This window comes from Alexandromys fortis, unplaced genomic scaffold, assembly GCF_014885135.2.
Source record: "Alexandromys fortis isolate MF-2015 unplaced genomic scaffold, M_Fortis_MF-2015_v1.1 scaffold_28, whole genome shotgun sequence".
NCBI classification, from domain to species: domain Eukaryota; kingdom Metazoa; phylum Chordata; class Mammalia; order Rodentia; family Cricetidae; genus Alexandromys; species Alexandromys fortis.
This window is the reverse complement of record NW_026067901.1, coordinates 609,723-630,062: the sequence shown is the minus strand read 5'-3', so window position 1 is coordinate 630,062 and position 20,340 is coordinate 609,723. Positions and strand designations below refer to the sequence as shown.

Genomic DNA, 20,340 nt, shown 5'->3' with positions numbered 1-20,340 from the left:
AAAAAAAAAAAAAAAAAAAAAAAAAACAGCCACCAGGAGCCAGGCAGTGGTGGCACATGCCTTTAATTCCAGCACTGGGGAGGTAGAGACAAGCAGATCTGTGAGTTCAACGCCAGCTTGGTCTACAGAGTAAGTTCCAGGACAGTCAGGAAACCTTGTCTCGAAAAAACAACCACAAGAGTCAGAATTGCCATGAGCATCTGGATAGGGCCAATGAGGAAATATAACCCTAACTTAGACCAGGGCTGCTATTGGCCTTGAACTTAGAGCTACATTGAGGAGGAGCTTGCACTGAGTTGATCGATAAACAGTTTTATATTGCTATTGGGTAGGGAATGGAGTAAGATTAAACTTGATTTAGGGCTGAGCATGTACCAGCTCTAGAAAGGGAGAAATAATCTGAGTTTTGTCTCAGGTTAGATCTGGGGTTGGGATTACATCACACCTAATGAGGGGTACATAGCAGAGCAATGCTGGACTCTGGTACCCAGCCGCCTGAGTTGGAATCCTAGCCATGATGCTTCCCAGCTGTGTGATCTTGGGCAAGTTATTTAACTTTCTATGCCTCTGTTTGCTTATCTGTAAAACTAAGAACAAATCAGAGTCTATCTCATAGAATGTGCATAAGAAGTAAATGAGTTGAGCTTGGCAAAGCGCTTCCTGTGGCGTATGACACAGAATAGAACCACTTCAGTCTTTGTTATATAAATAAACAATGGCCACATTCCATGTCCATACCGGAGACCGCAAATATCCAGACTGGTTTCAGCAATCATCCCTGGTTAGGGAACCTGCCCACAAATGACTTGCCTGACTCCCTCCCCCAGTTCAGCTGGGCCATGCTGTAGGAGCTGGGTTGTTAGCAGGTGTGCGTTCTGGGATGTTTTACCAGCTGATGTCATTGTCACTGTGAGTCTATTTGCAGCAGAGAGGTGTCAGGTCAAGGTTAAACCAGGTCCTGAGGCCATTGCCTATTTGTGCAGGGCCTCTAACACATCCAAGAAGGCAGGGTATTAGTCCAGTAGATTGTCCTAAAGAAGCCCAAGCCCAAGGCCACTTTTCCATCTGAGCACACAGGGAACCCTTCATGAATCTTAAGTCATCTCACTTGGCACCTAAATGCTAAGGTCTTGAGAAAAAGTGTTTAGCTCAGGAGGAAGACTGGGCCAACTGCTTGCCCCACCAGCCTGGCAGAACACCCAGAGTCCAGAGGGAGAGAAAGTAAGTGAGTGGGGGCCTTGCTCTTAATGGGGCCAATGAGACAGAGTCCAAGGATGGAATTCACTGTTCTAGGGCTGGCAGGAGCTGAGAGAGAGAGACAGAGAGAGAGAGAGAGAGAGAGAGAGAGAGAGTGAATAGCCGGCTGTGGAGCTCAGGAGAGCACTCCCCCTGGCCCCTGCTGTGTGGATTTGTCATCTGCTTCAGAGCTTTGTCCCCAGTAAGAACTCCATGCCACCAGGTCTCACATTCCTCTGTGAGTGAGTGTCTTTTGCTTCAGGGTAACCTTGGGACATGGGGGTGGCTGGCAATGGTGTTTTTCCTACAGGAACCTCACTGTGCTGTCCTGAGGACACTAGATGACTCCTCGTTCTGACTCCAGGTCCCCACCCTTTGACTAAAAGTCTTTGTATATAAGTCTCGCTCACCAAGCTAGGGCCCGTATCACTACTTCATCACCCTTGCTTCTCTGCCCAATCTCTCCCTCTCCTTGGCCTTTCTTCATTTTACCTTGTCTCTCAGCCTCAGATTTTCCTACCACTCCTCATCTGGAATTCTGATTCCTTCCCCTGTAAAAAGCTAGGTTTCTCTGCATCTTCAAAGACCATAAGCCTGATACAACCTTTCATACTCTTTCCCCACTGACCATTAAAAAGTTTAGCACCGAGCCGGGCGGTGGTGGCGCACGCCTTTAATCCCAGCACTCGGGAGGCAGAGGCAGGCGGATCTCTGTGAGTTCGAGACCAGCCTGGTCTACAAGAGCTAGTTCCAGGACAGGCTCCAAAACCACAGAGAAACCCTGTCTCAAAAAAACCAAAAAAAAAAAAAAAGCTTAGCACCAAGCCTGGATGGATACGGGATCCCTGTATGTCAGCCCTCAGGCCCTTCGACAACTGAAACATCCTCACACATTTTCTCTCAGAGAAGCCCAGATGTTATCTCCATGGAAACCTCGTGAGCCAAAACCCTTCATCTCCAAGACTAGCTTCCTGTCTCTGTTCACTTGAAACAGCCAAGGCCTTGGAAGGCACCTGGCTGATAGACCATGACCTGTGCCCCCTTCATTCCTGGTGTGGCTCACACTTGGGTACCCAAGTCTGAAAATGCTGGATGCTAGGATAGAACTAACAGGAGTGTTGTTTTTTAACAAAATTTCAATCATTCGATTTTTTTTTATCAATAAAGACTCGGCAGCCAGATGTTGGAGTGAAAGCCTACTAGCTCGTAGAAGCAGATAAACTACCCGGCTGACCTTCCTCCTCCATCAACATGCCAGAAGCCTTCCCTTTTCTTCTATTTCATCTCAAACAAGACTTCTTACACTGAACTGGCTCCCAGTCTTTATTGATAAAAACAAACGATTGAGATTTTGGTTAAAACAACACAGGAGCAGAGACTCGCCCCTACCTTCTGGTGTCTCTCCACTGTTCTCTCTCTTCCCATCCATCTACAGCAGAAGCTAACCATTGTTTTCACCCAAGGCAGTCCAGAGCTGCCTGCACCTCTGAAACCGCTAAAACCGTGCCCTCAGGGACGTCCTGCAAGGACCAGATGTCTCCTGTGCCATCTTCTCCTGGGGTTGGCATGTCCCAACCCTCTGGTCACCCTTCCACACTGGTGAGTCCCACACGCCCTCCTACACCCCTACAGTGACCAGACCTGAGGTAAGGTCCCTCCCGTGCCTACCTACCCTTCCCTCTTCTCTCCCTCTCCGGCCCCAGGACCCAGGCAGAGCAGAATCCTCAAAGAGGAGCCTGTAGTGTCATGGGAACAGCTTTTCTCATCCATGGCCTTTCTGTTTAGGAATCACATTTAGGGTCCCCATGTGCACACCTGGATGGGGAATGACACCAAAAGTCAGCTCCTCCTGGAAATATTCATGCTAAAACCCTGACAAGTTCCAAGGAGCTGAGCCCTTGCTCGTAAGCTTGCTTGGGCCTCCTGCTCTGATCCTGTAGATAGTCTGCGGCAGGAACACCCTGGGAGGGTGGAACTGCAGGAACTCTGACTCTCCTGGGGCAAAGGAGGATGCTGCCCACACCCCTCAGCTCAGCCCCCTCCCTTGCCCTCCTCCTTACCACCCACTAATCACTAATTAACACAGCAGCAACAGCTCTTTGCACAGTTTCCGAACAGGAAAGCGCTCCTTTCCTTTTCCAGCGCCCGCCTCCTTTCCCGCACCACCTGTGCGTGCAGGGCACATCCCTTCTCTTTACTATTTAGCTCCCCTAACCGGGGTGAGGGGGGCTATTCCTCTAATCATTTGTGTAGTCCCAAGTGGGACAGGCCCCACTGCTGAGTCAGGGACTTAGGTTTCCTCCCGAGATCACTTATCACCAGGCAGCAGAGGAGGGAGTGACCCTAGACAACCAGGCAACCCCAACTCAGCAACCTCCTTCCCTTTTACACCATGCAATGGCCGTGGGAAAATAAAACCTGGGCCAAGTATAAAGTCTGGTTATCCCAGTGATGGTAGAAGTGGTCCCCGAAGGCTTCAGCTCTGCAGTTCCTCCACATCACCAGCCGACTTCAGAGACACAGATCCCAGAACCTCAACCCAGGACAGGTCAAAGTGGCCCAACGAGTGAGGACACCATTTAACCTCTGTCAAGTGCCCAGGCGCTCTATCCATCCGACTCCCATGCACACCAGAGCATGACTTACCAGCCCAGGCCAAACCACAGAGCATGGCCACTATCAGGGAGACGCAGGCCTTCATGATGCCAGCTGCGGCAAACTCACCGCTGGACTTCCCACTACAATCAAGGTGAATGTCACAGTCCTCAGATGAGCCTTAGTCCCCAGGCAGATCCTTTTAAAGACACCAGGACTTGTGGATCTGGTGTGTCTAGATCCTTCCAGGAAGGAAAAGGGGAGGGAATGGATCACAGATGGACGGGAGGCGGAAAGGAGGTGGGGCTCCACAGCTGTTTGAAGCCAGAGAGAAGGTGACTAAGCAGACAGGTCACGTCAGATGTTTAAAACAGGTAATGCTGGCTATCTGTAGCTAGAAAATAGGCCACACTAGCAGACGCAGCAAGATGAGCCTAGTTTGGCAGGTTCTTTACTCAAGTTAGGGACATCGATGTGCTCATCTGCAGGTGACCTACACCTACCTACCCGCAGTCACAGACCTGGCCCACCTGGAACTGCAAGTCTAGACCCAAGCTGGGATTCAAGGGACTACTGCGGTCACATGGTTTCATCTCACATACATGTAGAAATCCCTTCCATGATGCCAAGTGCTTGTTGAACTTACACTTGAATGCCTTCACCGCTGGCAAGGTTGGGGCACATCCTCTTTGGACAGCTCACCTCCTCTCACAGATCTCATTCCCAACCCTTAGGACTTTTATGACCTAAGACGTGCTGGTAGAGATAAAAATGGATAAGGAATATTGGGGGTGGGATATCAAGTCCCTAAGGGAGCATTCATCAACCCATTCACGACTAGTGGAGGAACTTAGATTCGGTGCTGGCTAGTTTTTATGTCAACTTGACACAAGCTGAGGTCACCTGAAAAGAAGGACTCTTAATTAAGAAAATGTCACCCTAGGATTGGCCTGTAGGTGAGTCTGTAGGGCGTTTTTCTTGGTTGATGATTGAGGTGGGAGGGTCCTGCCCACTGTGGGCAGTGCCACACTTGGGAAAGTGGTCCTAGGTTGTATAAGAAAGCCGGCTGAAGCTGGGTGGTGGTAGCTCATGCCTTTAATCCCAGCACTCAGGAGGCAGAGACAGGTGAATCTCTGTAAGTTCAAGGCCAGCCTGGTCTATAGAGCAAGTTCCAAGTCAGGCTCTAAAGCTTCAGAGAAACCCTGTCTTGAAAGGAAAGAAAGAGAGAAAGAAAGAAAGAAAGAAAGAAAGAAAGAAAGAAAGAAAGAAAGAAAGAAAGAAAGAAAGAAAGAAAGAAAGAAAGAAAGAAAGAAAGAAAGAAAGAAAGAAAGAAAGAAAGAAAGGAAGGAAGGAAGGAAGGAAGGAAGGAAGGAAGGAAGGAAGGAAACAGACTGAAAAAGTCATGGAGAGCAAGCCAGTGAGCAGTGTTCCTCCATGGCTTCTGCTTCAGTTCCTACCTTCAGGTTCCTACTTGAGTTTCTGTCCTGACTTTCCTCAAAGATGAAACCTGAGAATCTTAAGATGAAATAAACCCTTCCCTCTTCAAGTTGCTTTTGGTTGTGGTGTTTTATCATAGCAATGGAAACCCTAACTAATCATATACAAGCATGCAGTAAAATCAGAACGTGTCTCCAACACTTTATCTGCTGGCCCATCTAGACACGAACCCAGTGTTCCTCGTCTTTGGCTCTCCTTTGAATCAATGCTAACGTAGGCTTCCATCTTGACGAGTTCTTTCCAGGGAGCCCTCATGGAAACTTTACAAGACTGGGATCCAAGTGGGGAAGGAACGCAGGAAGATGCACGATGAAGGGTGATGGGAAAAGGGGGCCCACAGAGATGCTGATGTCGAAGGTGGCAGACTGTGGCCTTTGTAGTTATGTGGAAGAGGAGGAAGAGGCTGAGTCTGCTAGGGCCAGTGCCAGGGGCCAGCCAGCTGTAGGGATGTGGGAAGTAGGTGTTCTGCCAAGTGATTTTTTTTAGATTTATTTATTTATTTATTGGTTTTTCGAGACAGGGTTTCTCTGTGGTTTTGGAGCCTGTCCTGGAACTAGCTCTTGTAGAACAGGCTGGTCTCTAACTCACAGAGATCTGCCTGCCTCTGCCTCCCGAGTGCTGGAATTAAAGGCGTGCGCCACCACCGCCCCTCGATATTTATTTATTTTTATCTTATATGCATTGGTGGTTTGCTATGAATGTCTGGTCCCCTGGAACTGGAGTTACAAACAGTTGTGAGCTGCCATGTGGGTGCTGGGAATTGACCCTCGGTCCTCTGGAAGAGCGGTCAGTGCTCTTAACCACTGAGCCATCTCTCCAGCCCCATGTACTTATTGAGCTGCCATTTTATGCTAAGAGCTATGCTGTAACTGGGTTTAGGCCTTAGAAAATTTTGTATCATCCATCGATCCATCTATCTATCTATCTATCTATCTATCTATCTATCTATCTATCTATCTATCTATCTCTGTCTCTCTCTGACTCTTTCTCTTTCTGTGTATGTGTGTGTATGTTTTTATGTATGAATGCTCACACATGCATGCCACAGTACACATGAGTAGGCAGAGGACAACTTGGGAGTTGGTTCTTGTCTAAGACAAGATCTCTATAGTTTCCCACTGTGTTCGCCAGGATGACCAGTCCATGAGTTTCCAGGAATTTCCCATCTGCATCACCTCCCAATATCCTCAGAGGAGTTCTGGAACTGCAAACTCAGGTACTATGCTTGGCCTTTACATGCATTCTGGGGATCCGAACTAAGGTTCTCGTTTCCACAGCAAGCCGTCCCCCCAGTCCATGGACTCAGGCCTTCCTGAAACTATTGATTTCTGCTGGTATAGAGGACACATGATCTCAGAAGTAGTTCCCTCGTCATTGGACTCATTGAACTAGCACTGGGAGCCACGGCCTGCCAGGATCAGAGAGCTGAGAGAGACTGGCTCCAGGAATATAAATGAGATACATGCACCTAGGTCTGCCTACTCCACCATGTTGGTCTTGTGAAACCAAGACCAAATAATGTCAACAGGGAGCAGAGCCTGGAAGAACTTTCAGCTGGCCCAGCTCCAGGAGATCTGGATTACATTTTTAAGGACACTCCAGATTCAGCTTCCAAAGGGTTCCAAATACCTAAAGATGCTGGCTGTCTAAGCTGCAGCCCGAGAGTGCCCTGGCCCTAGAGGAAGGCCCAGCACAGCCATCCACATCTGGTCTCACCATGGCTCACAACTGGGCACATGTGGTTTCTCTCCTACAGCAGTTTGAATGTTACACAGCACACTCGGCTTCCCACTTTTCCCTTTGAAGTTTGGGGGCAGCCTTATTTTCCGCAGCAGGCTTATTGCCTGGGCACACAGTCCTGGGCTGTGCATGCGGTTCAACCAACCACACCCACGACTGACCTCTGCCTAAAACGCCCTCTGCTCACTGGCTGTCCATCTACCACTCATCCTCCAGTCTCCAGGAACTCTCCCACCACAGACTCTGTCCCAGATACCATCCCATGCCTTTAACACACCCTAGTCCCCTCTTCCAGGTACCAGTTAACCTTTGCAGTACCACTTAACTCTTTACCCACCCAACTGTTTCTGAAGCTCATCTCTGAAAGTCCTTCAGATGGGACTCCCACTTCTTCTCGGCTGTTGTATTAGAGAACTGTCAATACGTGTCTGGAATTAACATAAGAACTCAGGAGGTGGCTGGGCCACCTTCCACCTTGACCCTTGTCACTAAGGACTTGAAGTAAGACCCTGGTAAAACAGAGGCAGCAGATGGATTGTCCTGTGCCGTGAATTCGACAGTTTGTCCTGGAAAGGATTAGGTGGAAGTGGGGTCCAGGGATCCATGCCCAAGTTGTATTTTTATAAAAGAAAGAATTGCTTTTTGCTATTATGTGTACATTTGTGTCTTTGTTTGTTTTTGACAGTCTCTTGTAGCCCAGGCTGACCTTGAACTCACTATGAAGTCAAGGGTGACCTTGAATTCCTGATCTCCCAAGTGCTGGGTTATACTTGCCAGGTAAGGGCCTCCTGGCATATGTATTTATGACCAATGGAAACTGTGGGTGGGATCTAAACTCTCAAGAACCCCCTCCACACACACTGCCCCCCACTGTGGCTGGGTTGTGATGTGTCCCTCGAGGGCTTGTGGTTTGGAGGTTTCTTCCAGGTGTGTTGATGGGGAGGTGGGGGGCCTTTGAGAGGTAGAGCATGGGAGGTCACTGGGATGATGTCAGCTGTCGGCAGAAGGGACTAGGGAGTTCCCAGAGGACCCCCACGATTATTCTCCCTAGGGGGCTGTGATGCAGAAGGCAAGCACGGCCTTTCCTCCTCATCTAGAACACAGGTATCTGGTTCTTACAAGCACTTCCTTATGGTGCCACCGGGTCCTCCCCAAAGACTGAAACAACGGAACCACTCCATCTTGCACGTCTAGCCTCCATAGCATGCCTAAAATCCCAGTACTCTGGAGGGTGAGGCAAGAAAATATACATATCAAGATGAATGTTTGTTAAACGATTCATAGCAAAACCAACAACAACAGCAAAAAAAAAATTTCACTTTTTTTCTTTATAAACATATCCATTGTCCAGTGCTTTGCTGGAGCAGCATCAAACCAACACACCACCAGGGCATTAGTTTTGGCACTATGACTTCAAGGAGTGGTCAACACAGGGACAGACAGAACCCAGGATTCTATTGGCTTCTAAATTTATGACATAGCTTCGTACTCTTTTGGGTTCCAGAGTAATGACTTGAAACACTTGCAGAATGGTAAGCAACTGTGCCAATGTTTTTTTTTCTGCTCCTCAACAGTGATGATGAAGTAAAATTACTATTGCAGGCTCCACCCGCTTTGGAAAGCACCTAGGCTCAGCAACATACAAAGACGTGGATGGGCCTGGCAGACAGAGATAAGGAGCCTCCAGGAGCCAGCAGGGCTGTGAGCAAAGGTGAGACAAAGAGAGAAACAGACGTGCCCTAGGCTGACCAGGAGCCAGGTGCTGGCAGGAGGCACCTCACCAGCTTCTTGCCCCAGGTGTGTTGGCACAGTAGACCTGCTCTGGCTTCTTAAGGATGGTGACGGTACACAGGACTGGCAGGAGCGGTTCCTGACCCACACATGAAGACTCACTCTGTTAAAATGACCGTGGTTATTGTGCTAGGGAGTCAGGTTATGAGGAATCTCGCCTCTCTCACGGATTCATTCATTCATTCATTCATTCATTCATTCATTCATTCATGCTCCTCGCAGATGGTAAGAACAAAGTGTCACTGTGCCAGACGTGACAGCACAGCGGCTATAGTGAGCTAGCTGGCATCTGAGAGATGGAGGACACTGGGAAATCACACCTGAAGCTCTGGTTTGAACCACTGGGGCACAGTGCGAGGACACTGGTCCCGAAGCTGAAACATCTCTGTGATCCCAGCTCTGCCGCCTTTCACCGCCTTGTCCAATCCTGCGCAGCTTTCCTGATCTTCCCATCCTCAGTTTCCCTTACAGATACAAAATAAAGGAAGCAAGAGACCCTGGCAAGGCTGCCATCGGACTGAGGGACTTCATATTTGAACCTGTAGAACAGTGCCTCGTGTGTAACAAAACTAGGTTAGGTAAAATTAAAGAATAAAGTAGGGGCCAGGGATGAAGCTCGGTAGGCACATGAGTCCTAGAGCCCGCCCTAAGCACTTTTTAAGCTGAGTGCCTGTGAGCCCAGCACTCCGGAGGCAGCGGCAGGAGAATCAGAAGTTCTTAGTGGAAGTGAGAGGGGAACAAGACCAGGAAATGGGGGTGATTATGATTTAAAAAAAAAACATTTCAAATATATGAATGAAAATGCCACAATGAAACCAATTGTGTATGATTAATGTATGCTAAGAAAAATGTAAAAAAAAAAAAGTGCTTAGTGATCTTGCAAAGGACCTGGGCTTGGTGCGGGGTCCTCACAACTGCCCATGACTCACCCCAGTTCCAGGGGATCTGATGCCCTCTTCTGACCTCCATGAGTTCCTCTGGGCACAAAGCTCACACAAGTGGATGTATATACAAATAATAAACACACAAACAAATCAATCCTTAAAAGAAATTTGAAATCATCCTCAGCTATGTATTAAGTTCAAGGCCAGTCTAGAACATACGAGACCTAGTCTCAAGTGAGAGGAGGCTCAATTGAGACAGAATGACTAGAGAAAACCTCTTTTTGAGAGAGGTAGAGATAGATAGACAGATAAGTAGACAGACAGACAGAAAGACAGAAGATGGATGGATAGATAGATAGATAAGAGATTTAAAATAGAGACATAAAGCATATATGTATTAAAAATAAATGTAAATTTTAAATGTAAAACAAGGACCCTTCATATTTGGTGTTCGGGTTCAGTGGCCCTTCAGTGAGTCGCACTGCCTAACTCTCCTGGTTAGAGCCCCCCTTCTGACTTCTGAGGTGCAGCCTGCAGCCATTGCTTATTCCTTGGAAGTCCAATGTCCCTAACACCGCTGTGGCAGCACTGACTGTTCTCACCTGCAGCTGCTTGGTGTGAAGACAGGACACAAGAGGCCCACCAGGAGCCTTTCCGTGCAGGATGCTGGGTGCATCTCAGGTCTTCCTGGCAGAGTCAGGTGAAACTGGCTGTCTTGCCCCACCCCCACCCCATCCTGTTAGTCCCCAGAGCTGCTGAAGCACTCCATCTCTCCAAGTCACACCCTGGGCCTTGCCCCAGGACCCCTCTACTGCTATTGCCTAGGAGCAACTCTGTTTGTCCCCCAGTGAGCACTGGAAATATTCATTAGAATCTTCCTAGGCTAAATATCTACACAATAAGTCTTTCTCTAGACAACCTGATCAAAGAGTAGAAAAGCAAGCAGGCAGCCATCCACCCCTGCACACATGCAGACTCAGGGACCAGCCCACTAATGCGGGCTTTGGGGAATGACAGTACCTAAGAGGTAAGCAAAGGATGAGGGTTCTTTAAACACTATATCTTGCAGGAGACAAACGACACTTTGCTTATCAACAGCATCACTTTAAGTTAGCATATCATGTAAGAATGTGAGGCTGGGAGCTGGAGAGATGGCTCAGTGGTTAAGAGCATTGATGGCTCTTCCAGAGGTCCTGAGTTCAATTCCCAGCAACTACATTGTGACCCACTGCCATCTATAATGAGATCTAATACCCTCTTCTGGTCCTTTCAGGTCTGTGGGCGTGTGGGAGAGGGGACTTATGAACAAGAGCAGAGCTGGCACCAGCCACCGACGGCCACACCTGTCTGAAATTTGGGCAGATCCCAATAGTGGTGAACTTGGAGCATCTTCGACAAGAGGCAGGGCTCTGCAGGCTGATCGGGGGAGGGTTTCCATGCAAGAGCAGTTGTGGGCCTCAGATCTTCTGGTGGGCTAGAGGTGAACTAGGCAGTATAGGGCTTTTATTACCCTCTAAGTTCCTCTTCTGAAAGGTGTGGGGAATCGATCTGTGAAGGCAAGGGCAACTGACCCCACTCACAGACCCCCACTGCAGCCTTGAAAACCAGATCCTAGCAACAGAGACAGGAGAAAGAGCTCTACATCTGGGCTACTCCTACAGAAGACAATGGGATCCAGGGAGGTGACACTGGACACACCGGGGACACGGCTGATACTTATGCAGTTACTTTGGCTGATACTTATGCAGTTACTTGCCGTAGCCACCCTGTCATTAAGCCGTTAGGTGACCTTAGGCAAATCTCTCCGTGCCTCAGTTCCTCTGACTATGAAACAAGGTTAAAAAAAAAAATAACCTGTAGTTCCTATTCTGTCATGAGGATAAAAATAAGACCGTAGATGTGAAAGTGTGATGGAGAGAGGCCAGAGGCACTATTCAAATCTCAGACTATTATTACCCTGACAAATCTTACCGACAGCAGCAGCGACATCAAAATGTCTAATTTTTGCTACCTGGGAAGCAGAGTGAGTGTTCTTCAGTTCAGGACTGCTGGGGACACAGAGCCAACAACCCTGTGGAAGCAGGCCCGTTCCCACCCAGCCTAATTCTGAGCTGGCTCACAGGTTTGGTGCCAATCCTCCTCCTGTGATGGGCAATAAGGCTTGAAGGATGGGGAGGGCTGGCTCCAACCCCTCTGCCCTCTCACCAGGCACTGTGCGTGGCTAGAGAAGCATAACCTCCCTTGGTGAAGTCCAAGCCTGGCCTGGCCCATGGCTGTAGCCCTTACAGGGAACCATATGGGAGACAGGGAGGGCCACAGGCATGCGCAATGACCACGCATGCTGTTTTCCCTCACAAGAAACACAGACACAGAGACACGCACACCTCTGTTCTACCTCTTTAGGTAACAAGTTGTTTTTAAAGACCCCCTCCCTGTTCAGTCTCTCTTAAGCAGCCTGTGATCTTCCCCTCCTATTTTGGCCTCAGGTGCCTCCACCACCCACGGATACACACAGTCTGGGAAGCCAGGGAGCAGGAGCAGCTTCCCACCCTCTGCCTGAACATCAGGAGACAGCCACCAGGAGCCTGGACTCTTCCTCAGTCCCCTGTGCCCTAGGCAGTGACCTGGCTCATACATCCACTCCCAAGTCTATGTCCCCTGTGTGTCCAGGGCATTGTTCTCCTGCCGGAATCTTTCCCAGCAGGGTCAAAGAGGTCCAGACTGAGGTAGACTGGCTGGAAGCTGCAGCTTGTCTCAGTTGGGAGGCCCATATGGAGCCCAGAAGGTAAGTATGACCAGGGAGAAGGAATAAAAGCAGGTGAAGGAGGCTGGGTTGGTTTCACCCTGGAGTCTGTGGAGATGGCAAAGGGCTGAGACTGACCGGCACGGTCTCCACCGAAAACACTGACAATGGGCTTAGGAGACAAGAAAGCTTCAGGGACTCCTGACTCACGGAGGCTTGGGCTCGGATCACGATTGCTCAGCTCAGGATGCTACCCTCAGATTCTCCCTCCCTGCCCACGGGCAACAGAACTGGTTTGGTCATCCCAGCAGTTGGTTCTAACCCGAGAGCTGTCTTGGATTCCACTCCCGGAGATGCGGCTTGTCCCCCAGGTCACAGACACAGATCTGTGACAGTCACTCTGGAGGAGGCGAGACCTTCTGCCTTGTTTGTCACTGGTGACTCTATCATGCCCACCTTACAGCTGGGCAAATGAAGGCGAAGAATGCACACTGGTGTGCTCAGGCTCATTAGACCTGCGCTGTCTGGCTCCCTGCCAACAGCATGGACCTCTCCTGGGATCAGCTGACATAGCCTCTGTGGCCTCCAGCTGAAGAGTCTGGCAGTGTGTGGAGACCAGGGGGAGGCGGAGTATGTCAAGTCTGAGCTGGCTGCTACACCGCAGGAGGAGTGCGGGGCTGCCCTTGCTGCCTCCGGCCCTTCTTCTGTAAGCATACCTCCTCCAGATGCCTGAGAGTCCTGGCTGCCCTGGAGTTTACTCAGGGTCATGGTGGAGGCGGTGGGGTTTCTTTCAGGTTGGCCTAGCGCTTCCAGGCTCCCAACAAGGAGAGCAGAGAGGGCAGCATCCTGGAATGGAGTTTCCAGGCATGAAACTTTGCCTAGGCAGGTGCGGTTATGCCTTCATGTCTTCTGCCTATGTCTCTTCCCTCACCCTCATGAGGCCTCTGCTCAGCACACACAGCACCCAACAGGATCAAGAGCAGAGCTGGGAAGAAGGAGGTAGAGGATGCTAGCTGCATCTGGACTTTTATAGTCTTTTTTGGCAGAGAGCTGATGATCCCCAGAGTGCCCAGGACAGCACCGTAGCCCATCTGGGTAACAGTTGGCTTTCCTGGAGCCCAGCCCGAGGTGGTGGGGCTGCTTTCTGTACCCAGGGAACAAATTCCTCCTCCACCGGCTTTCCCTGTCACACGCCCAGGCCACAGAACACACATTATCTTTGTTAATTTATGGGAACAAGGCTGCTCCACAGGGACCACCACTCTAGGCCCCAGCCCTGCCTACACCCAACTGTTTATCTCAGATGTGTGGAGAGAAAAGCCAAACTCCCCCACCCTCTCCTAGGCAAGACCCCACCCAGTGCACACACATGGTGCAGATGTGAGCTCTCTGACCCCTGTGAAACACAAGCGCGGGGCCTGGCGACCACTGGGCGGCACAGCTGTATGTACAGATGGTGTAAAAAGCCTGGTGGGAGAGCTTTCTATTGTACCTCTGAGTCCTTGCACCTCCCAGCTCCCCTGCCCACTCCAGGGCCTCCATGTCCCCTTTTCCTTGGCCTTATGGCCAGCTCAGTTCCACATCAAAGATCTCCTTAGCTGACAGTCCTCACAGGGGCCAGCTGCCTCTAGACTGCCCACTCCAGGGCCTTCAGTCCGCTCCACGGAGAGCCCTGCCCAGCTGTGGCTGGCCTCTGGACCTCTCTGGGCCCCACAGGCTCTGGCTTTCTCTGAGAGAAGTGCCTGCTCCGTCCAGTCCCTCCTCATGGCTCCAGCTCCCGGGAGAGGCGGGACAGTTCCCGCTGGTTGTCAATGACCTTCAGTTGCTGGACATAAGCCCAGGTGCTGGCTGGACTCCGGGTGCTCAGGGACTGCTCAGAGCCTGGGGGAAAGGAGAGCCATCATGGGGGGCACCATCGCCACCTCGCCAAACCCACCGCTGCCCTCTCCAGGGAGCAGCCTCAGCTCTCGGGCTTCCATTCCCAACCCTGCATCCTCTTAACACTAGTCCCCACCACCACCATTGGATTCCAAGGACATAGTATCCGTTCTCTAGTTCAAAGGGAACTAAAACAGGTTGAATGTGGTGGTACATGTTTATAATCCCAAGCTTCAGAAACTGAGGCAGGAGGATGGACAGTTCCAGGTCCTGTTTCAAAAAGATAAGAAAAAAAAATGGCCACGAATAGTGGTGTGTGCCTTTACTCCAGAACCAAGGAGGTAGAGACAAGGAAATCTTTATGAGTTTGAAGCCAACCTGGGCTACATAGCAAGTTCTAGGCCAGCAAAGGCTTTGGCTCAAAAAGGTCAAGAAAACAAAAACAAACCAACTAAAGGTTGGATGGCTAGCTCAAGGTATGAACTGTTTGTCTTGCAAGCGTGAAGACCTGAGTCCAAACCTCAGAACCGGCAAGAGTCTTTGAACCCCATGCTGGTGAGGTAGAAGGAAGCAGATCTCTGCAGCCAGTTAGCCAGCCGAGACTACTTGGTAAATCCCAGGCCAGTGAGAGAGCTTGTCTCACAAAAAGGAGAGGGTGGGTACCTGAGGAACAACCCCCAAGGCTGTCCTCTGACCACTGCACACGTATGTACACATATACATGTGTGCATCCATCCCTACACACGTGCATATGTTCACACATACATAAATAGAATAAAACCTGAACAAAGTTGATTGTAATATGTATGAAGCATGTGGGTGTGAGATAAGGCTATTTAAAAAAACAAAAGCACAGGTTATGGCACAAACTTGGAATCCTAGCCTGGGCTACGGGGTAAGACTGTCTTAAATATCAATCAATTGATCAACAAACAAAATACAAGACAGAGAGAGTAACTCCAAATTCACCAGAATGGCAGCTGTGGGGGGAGAGGGAGTGGACAGTGGAGAACCAAGCTGTCATCTGTGTTCTACCTGGACTGAGCCACAGGCTCAATTTATTATCAGCAGAAGCATCTGTGAACACGGGATGGGCATCGTGATACTAACCGTATGCTATGACTATTCTTTAACCACATACAAGGCATATCAGATAAATACACAGGCCGGAGGTAGCACCTGTCCCATACAGTGCCAATGGACTGTACAAAAGCATCCGGTTCCACCCCTGGCTATGCCATCTACTGCCAGTACCCCTGTCCCATCACTTACATGTGGAAATCCTTGATGCCTGGCTGTCCTCGTGGATGTGGGAAACTCGGCTTCTGAGTGGTGACAGAGGCACTGGGTGGGGTGAAAGAGGCCAGTCAGGGAGAGAGCCATGCTGAGCCTGAGCCTCCCTGGGCACCGAAGGACCACTTCTTACCCGTGCTGTGGCTCCGGCAGTGGTGGAGCATCCGCATGGCTCTGGCCATCATTCGCTGTGGGTGACACAAAGACATGAGATCTGCCTGTGAGCCCAGAGCGTGGCCTGCATATGGGAAGCTGGGAGTCAAGCCCCCTTTAAACCACGTTCCTAGGGACGAGGGGTCTATAAAAGACAGGGTGAAGGCTGCTTCAACCCAACACACCCAGATGCTCAAAAGCAACAAGGCAGCAGCTGGAAGACAGGGAAGCAGCTGGCGATTAGGGAAGGCTAAGAGATAAGGGTTAGAAGGGACTCTTACTGAACAGTGTGATGTTTGGGACTGTCATCCCAGCAGTTCCAATAGGAAGGCAGACCCTCCCTCCCATGTGCAGTAGAGTAAGGGAGGAGTGATTTAATAATGAATATTCTCTTCTAAGAAAACCAGTCTACAATTCACAGTCCCAGAGAACCTAGACAATAATGAGGACCCTAAGAGAGATATACATGGATCTAATCTACATGGGAATGTAGAAAAAGACAAGATCTCCTGAGTAAATTGGGAACATGGGGACCATGGGAGAGGGTTGAAGGGAAGGGGATCAGAGAAAAATGCATAGTTCAATAAAATCAATAAAAAGTTAAAAAATATTCTGTTCTAATTTACTTTTTCGAAACAGGATTTCTCTGTGTAACAATCATAGCCGTCCTGGAACTCTCTTGGTAGACCAAGCTGGTCTCGAACTCATGGAGATCTGCCTGCCTCTGCCTTCCAAATGCTGGGATTAAAGGTGTGCACCACCACCACCTGGCTAAGATTTATTTACTATGTATACAGTGTTCTGTCTGCATGTATGCCTACACACCAAAAGAAGGCACCAAATCACATTACAGATGATTGTGAGCCACCATGTGGTTGCTGAGAATTGAACTCAGGACCTCTGGAAGAGCAGCCAGTGCTCTTAACCGCTGAGCTATCTCTCTGGCCCCTTTAATTTTTCTTGAAACAAGGTCTCTCAATAGCCCAGGCTATTCTTAAACACAGAATCCTCCTGCCTCAGCCTCTTATGTACTCGGATCACTTGCATGCACACCGGGGTTCAGACTCTATCAGCTGACCCCTAACTCGACCCTTCTTGGGCAACTGTCATACTGCCAACCTGCACTGGAAGTGGAAGCCCACTTTCTTCGCACTTACCATCTTCTCAAAGTTGATGAGGTTCTCTACGAGCGTGTGGTTTCCCTCATGGATGAAGGTCATGTCTGCAAAGGGGATGACTTCACTTACAGGTTCCCTCCAGGAAAGGTGGGGAGCCAACCACAGGGATCACAGGGATCACAGGGCCTGTCCCACCCACATCCTTGGCCTCCAGCAACCTCCACATCATCCCAATGCGCTGACATCTCTTGGGATTTCAACCACAGCTCTCGGTGCAGCCCTACTATGCTCCTGTCCTACCTCCTAACTTAGCTCGGTGCTCCCTGTATACCAGCCCCTCAGCTGTCAGAGAGTGCTGAGGGAACATGAATGTTCCCGGGATGGAAGCAGAGAAGAGAGCACAGGTCCTACCTTTGAGTAGCAGGGGCATGAAGGGGATGACAGGAGGGGAGAGCTTGGTGAGTGCCAACCGATACACTCGGTGGTTCCACGATGGGTCCTGTGAGGAGAAAAAGCTTCCCTGAGGGAGTCCTGCACATGATGGCCTACCACAGACCCATCCTCTCCTGGGTCCCAGGCCACATAGGAGAGGCTCCAAGCCAGCTTCCCCCTCCTACAGGGTCTTGCTGAGGCAAGGTCTATGGTAGGACAAAGGGGGTCAAGGACTGGCTTCCTAAGTTCCCAATGCTCCCAGGGAGTCTTCACGGTGATTAGTCAGAGGCCTGAAGGTTTCTGGGAAACCTCTTTCAGCCTCTCTGTCTCTCCGGTGGCTGTACTCTTCGGAACCCCTTGCATTCCATGAGGTGACCAGTTTTGTCGAGGACTCATAAGACTGAAAACACCTTGGTGCTCTTCTCTCTAGACTCTACAAAACCTTCAGAGGTTCCAGGAAGCTCTGCTGACATCATTCCTCACTTTCATCTTAAAGGTTCGGCCTGCAAGCCCTTCGAGGGTCCTCAAGGGGACAGCGACCCTCCAATCTGACATACAGTGGCTCTTCTGCTCACAGCCTCAAGGAACAGAAGACCACAGACCTGTCTTTGCTGTCATGCTTGGCCATCAACCTGAACCCTTGGACAGAGTCTGGCATCCTCTGACCCCCCTCTCACACCCCACACCAGAATCTTAGACCCAGGACATCCCTGGGCCTGCCGTGGTCTCATATCCAGGGCAAATATCCCTTACGTGAATACCAAGGGGTACAATATACCACAAGGCCCCCCATCACTATGCCACACACCCTCCACCAGCTTCCACAACCACAGGCCAGAAGGATTCAGGCCCTCGATGGGCACTGAAAGCTGTGGAAGGCTAAGACTCAGTGTTCAGAGATGGCAGAGACGGGGCCAGCACTTACCAGAAGCCTCTCCAAGGCAGAGTACAGCTTCCGTACTTTATGGGGTAGACGCTGTAAAGGTAAGACAGATGAGGGGCCATGACTGGGAAGACAGAGCCACCCTAGACATCCCCCAGGAGGGCAGAGACCTGGCCTTGGCATCGGATCCTCCTGTGCACCTACCTCCCAGGTGTGGGCCAGGCGGCTGATGGCAGAGTTGCTGAGGCCAAACATGACCGCAAAGAAAGAGTTGAGATTCTTCTGCTCCTTGAGGCTGTGAGCACAAGACCCAGGCACCCTCAGAGGAAGCAGTCATGTCCCCAGAGCTGCCTTGGCAGGGTGGGTGGCTTAGAAAGCAAAGGCTCTTGGGGACCCGGGAACAAAGAGAAGGCAGATTGGGCAACACAGTGGGCAGGCAAGGGGGTTAAGAAAGGGCGGCCACAGGGCTGGCAACACAGGGCCACTGTTTCCACACATCCCATTATCCCTCTCTACCCCATCTCTCCACACAGGACACTGTCCCAACAGGCACTCACTGGGCTGCCAGCTTGATGAACTTCCGGAGCAGCTGAGCCCGGGGCCCAGGAACGGAGCAGAGACAGAGCTCGGTGGCTACCCAATACTGCAGCTCGTTGAATCGCCGCATGAAGCGCTCCAGGTTTGCGGTGGTGACATCCCGCAGGTGCTGGGGCCCCAGCACGTAATGGATCAGCTCCACCTGGATGGGGCAGAGGCCTGGTCAGCGTGCTAGGCCTGGCGTCCTGGCCACGCCCCCCCGGTCTCCACCCCCTGCACCTGGTGGATCCTGTTGAAGAGGCTCCAGTCAAGCTCTGTCAGCTGGCCTGCCAGGTCCTTGGCGCTCACTAGGTCCAGCATCTCAGAAGAACCCAGAGTGGGCCCCAGCTGCTCGGGGTGTGGGGTCTGCCGGGGGAAAGAGTGCTCAGATACGGGGAGGACCTGGGACAAAGGCTCTATCTGTGGTCAGAGGGGCAGTGGACAGACAAGGCACTTGAAGTGGAGGGGCTTATTGGGTCTGGAAAATGGGCTCTCCTGAGGGGTCACTGTACTGACGACTCTCTCATGCTGGAACTCCAGCTTGCGCCCCTACGGTTCTGGAGTTAGGGTAGCCCCTCTTCTCCTCCGACTCTCCACAGATGCTGAGGCCTTCCTTCTCTCTTCCCCACGATGACACAGGAGCAGGCAGAGCCGAACACCCCCCTCTCTCTTCTGCGGCCCTCCCACAGCTCCCCAGGCTCTGGCAACCTGCCTGTCCCTACCAGCTCATGAACTTCCTGTGGGTCCACAACAAAGAGCCGCTCGTTGAGCCCCATGGATGTGGCCACACCGCGGGCATCTGGCTGCAGGCCAACGACATCTGCCAAGGCAAGAGGCAGTGTTGAGGAGAGGCTGTTGGGAGGGAGGCCAGGGGCCAGCTGGAGGCCCCTGCCTATCTGAGAGTTTTCTTCTGGCAGTGGCTGAGTAGAGACTCCAGACGTACAGGTAGGTGTACAGGCCTACACCTGGACACTGCCTACAGCCCCAGAGACTGGTCAGTCTTACAAAGGCTTCAACTTCCCTGACCCTCAGCTTCTTCTTTCCTTAATCAAAGATGGTAGGACTCACTCCAGCTATGTCCTAGGTCACTTTTTTTTAAAAAAAAAATATTTTATTTGCATTGGTGTTTTGCCTGCATGTGTGTCTGTGTAAGGGTGTTAGATCTTGGAGTTACAGTTGTTAGTGTAGGTGCTGGCAATCGAACCTGGGTCCTCTGTAGAGCAGTTAGTGCTCTTAGCCACTGAGCCATCTCTCCACCCCCCTGGGTCATTTTTAGAAGCATGGCTACTGCAAGAAAATGATGTGTATAAAAAGGCCTTCTGACAGTTAGGAAACACCCTAGACACCTCCTGGTGTTGCTTTCATTGACTGTGCTGGACAAGGTGTTGAGTCTTCGAGTCTCCAGACCCTTGGCCAGTGGCTACCAAAGTCCAGCATACAAGACTACACATCTGTCCAGAGAAGAAGCAGCTCCTCGATTTAATTAATCCATTTTCTCACCTGTTCTGCTTTTCTAGTTTG

The 20,340-nt window shown here is 50.6% G+C and overlaps 3 protein-coding genes across 8 annotated transcripts in view; 1 reads left to right on the top strand and 2 right to left on the bottom strand.

The window, feature by feature from the left end:
• Endou (endonuclease, poly(U) specific) overlaps positions 1-3,952 on the bottom strand; it is a 19,698-nt gene extending 15,746 nt beyond the window's left edge. The window contains exon 1 of the mRNA XM_050129917.1: positions 3,883-3,952. Coding sequence (XP_049985874.1) covers positions 3,883-3,937 — 55 coding nt within the window. The 5' untranslated portion in view covers positions 3,938-3,952. The remainder of the gene's footprint in view (positions 1-3,882) is intronic.
• The window catches only part of Pced1b (PC-esterase domain containing 1B), a 538,744-nt gene that overhangs the window by 492,003 nt on the left and 26,401 nt on the right, over positions 1-20,340 (top strand). The window lies entirely within an intron of this gene.
• Positions 8,378-20,340, bottom strand: part of Rapgef3 (Rap guanine nucleotide exchange factor 3) — a 32,713-nt gene continuing 20,750 nt past the window's right edge. For 4 of the 6 annotated variants that reach the window (XM_050129786.1, XM_050129782.1, XM_050129777.1 and 1 more), the window contains 10 exons: positions 19,542-19,639; positions 19,060-19,185; positions 18,801-18,982; positions 18,448-18,538; positions 18,286-18,336; positions 17,340-17,427; positions 16,968-17,032; positions 15,791-15,845; positions 15,637-15,708; positions 8,378-14,367 (listed from right to left, as the gene is read on the bottom strand). In XM_050129786.1, coding sequence (XP_049985743.1) covers positions 14,249-14,367; positions 15,637-15,708; positions 15,791-15,845; positions 16,968-17,032; positions 17,340-17,427; positions 18,286-18,336; positions 18,448-18,538; positions 18,801-18,982; positions 19,060-19,185; positions 19,542-19,639 — 947 coding nt within the window. In that variant the 3' untranslated portion in view covers positions 8,378-14,248. The other 2 variants (XM_050129802.1, XM_050129810.1) reach the window with 2 other exon arrangements.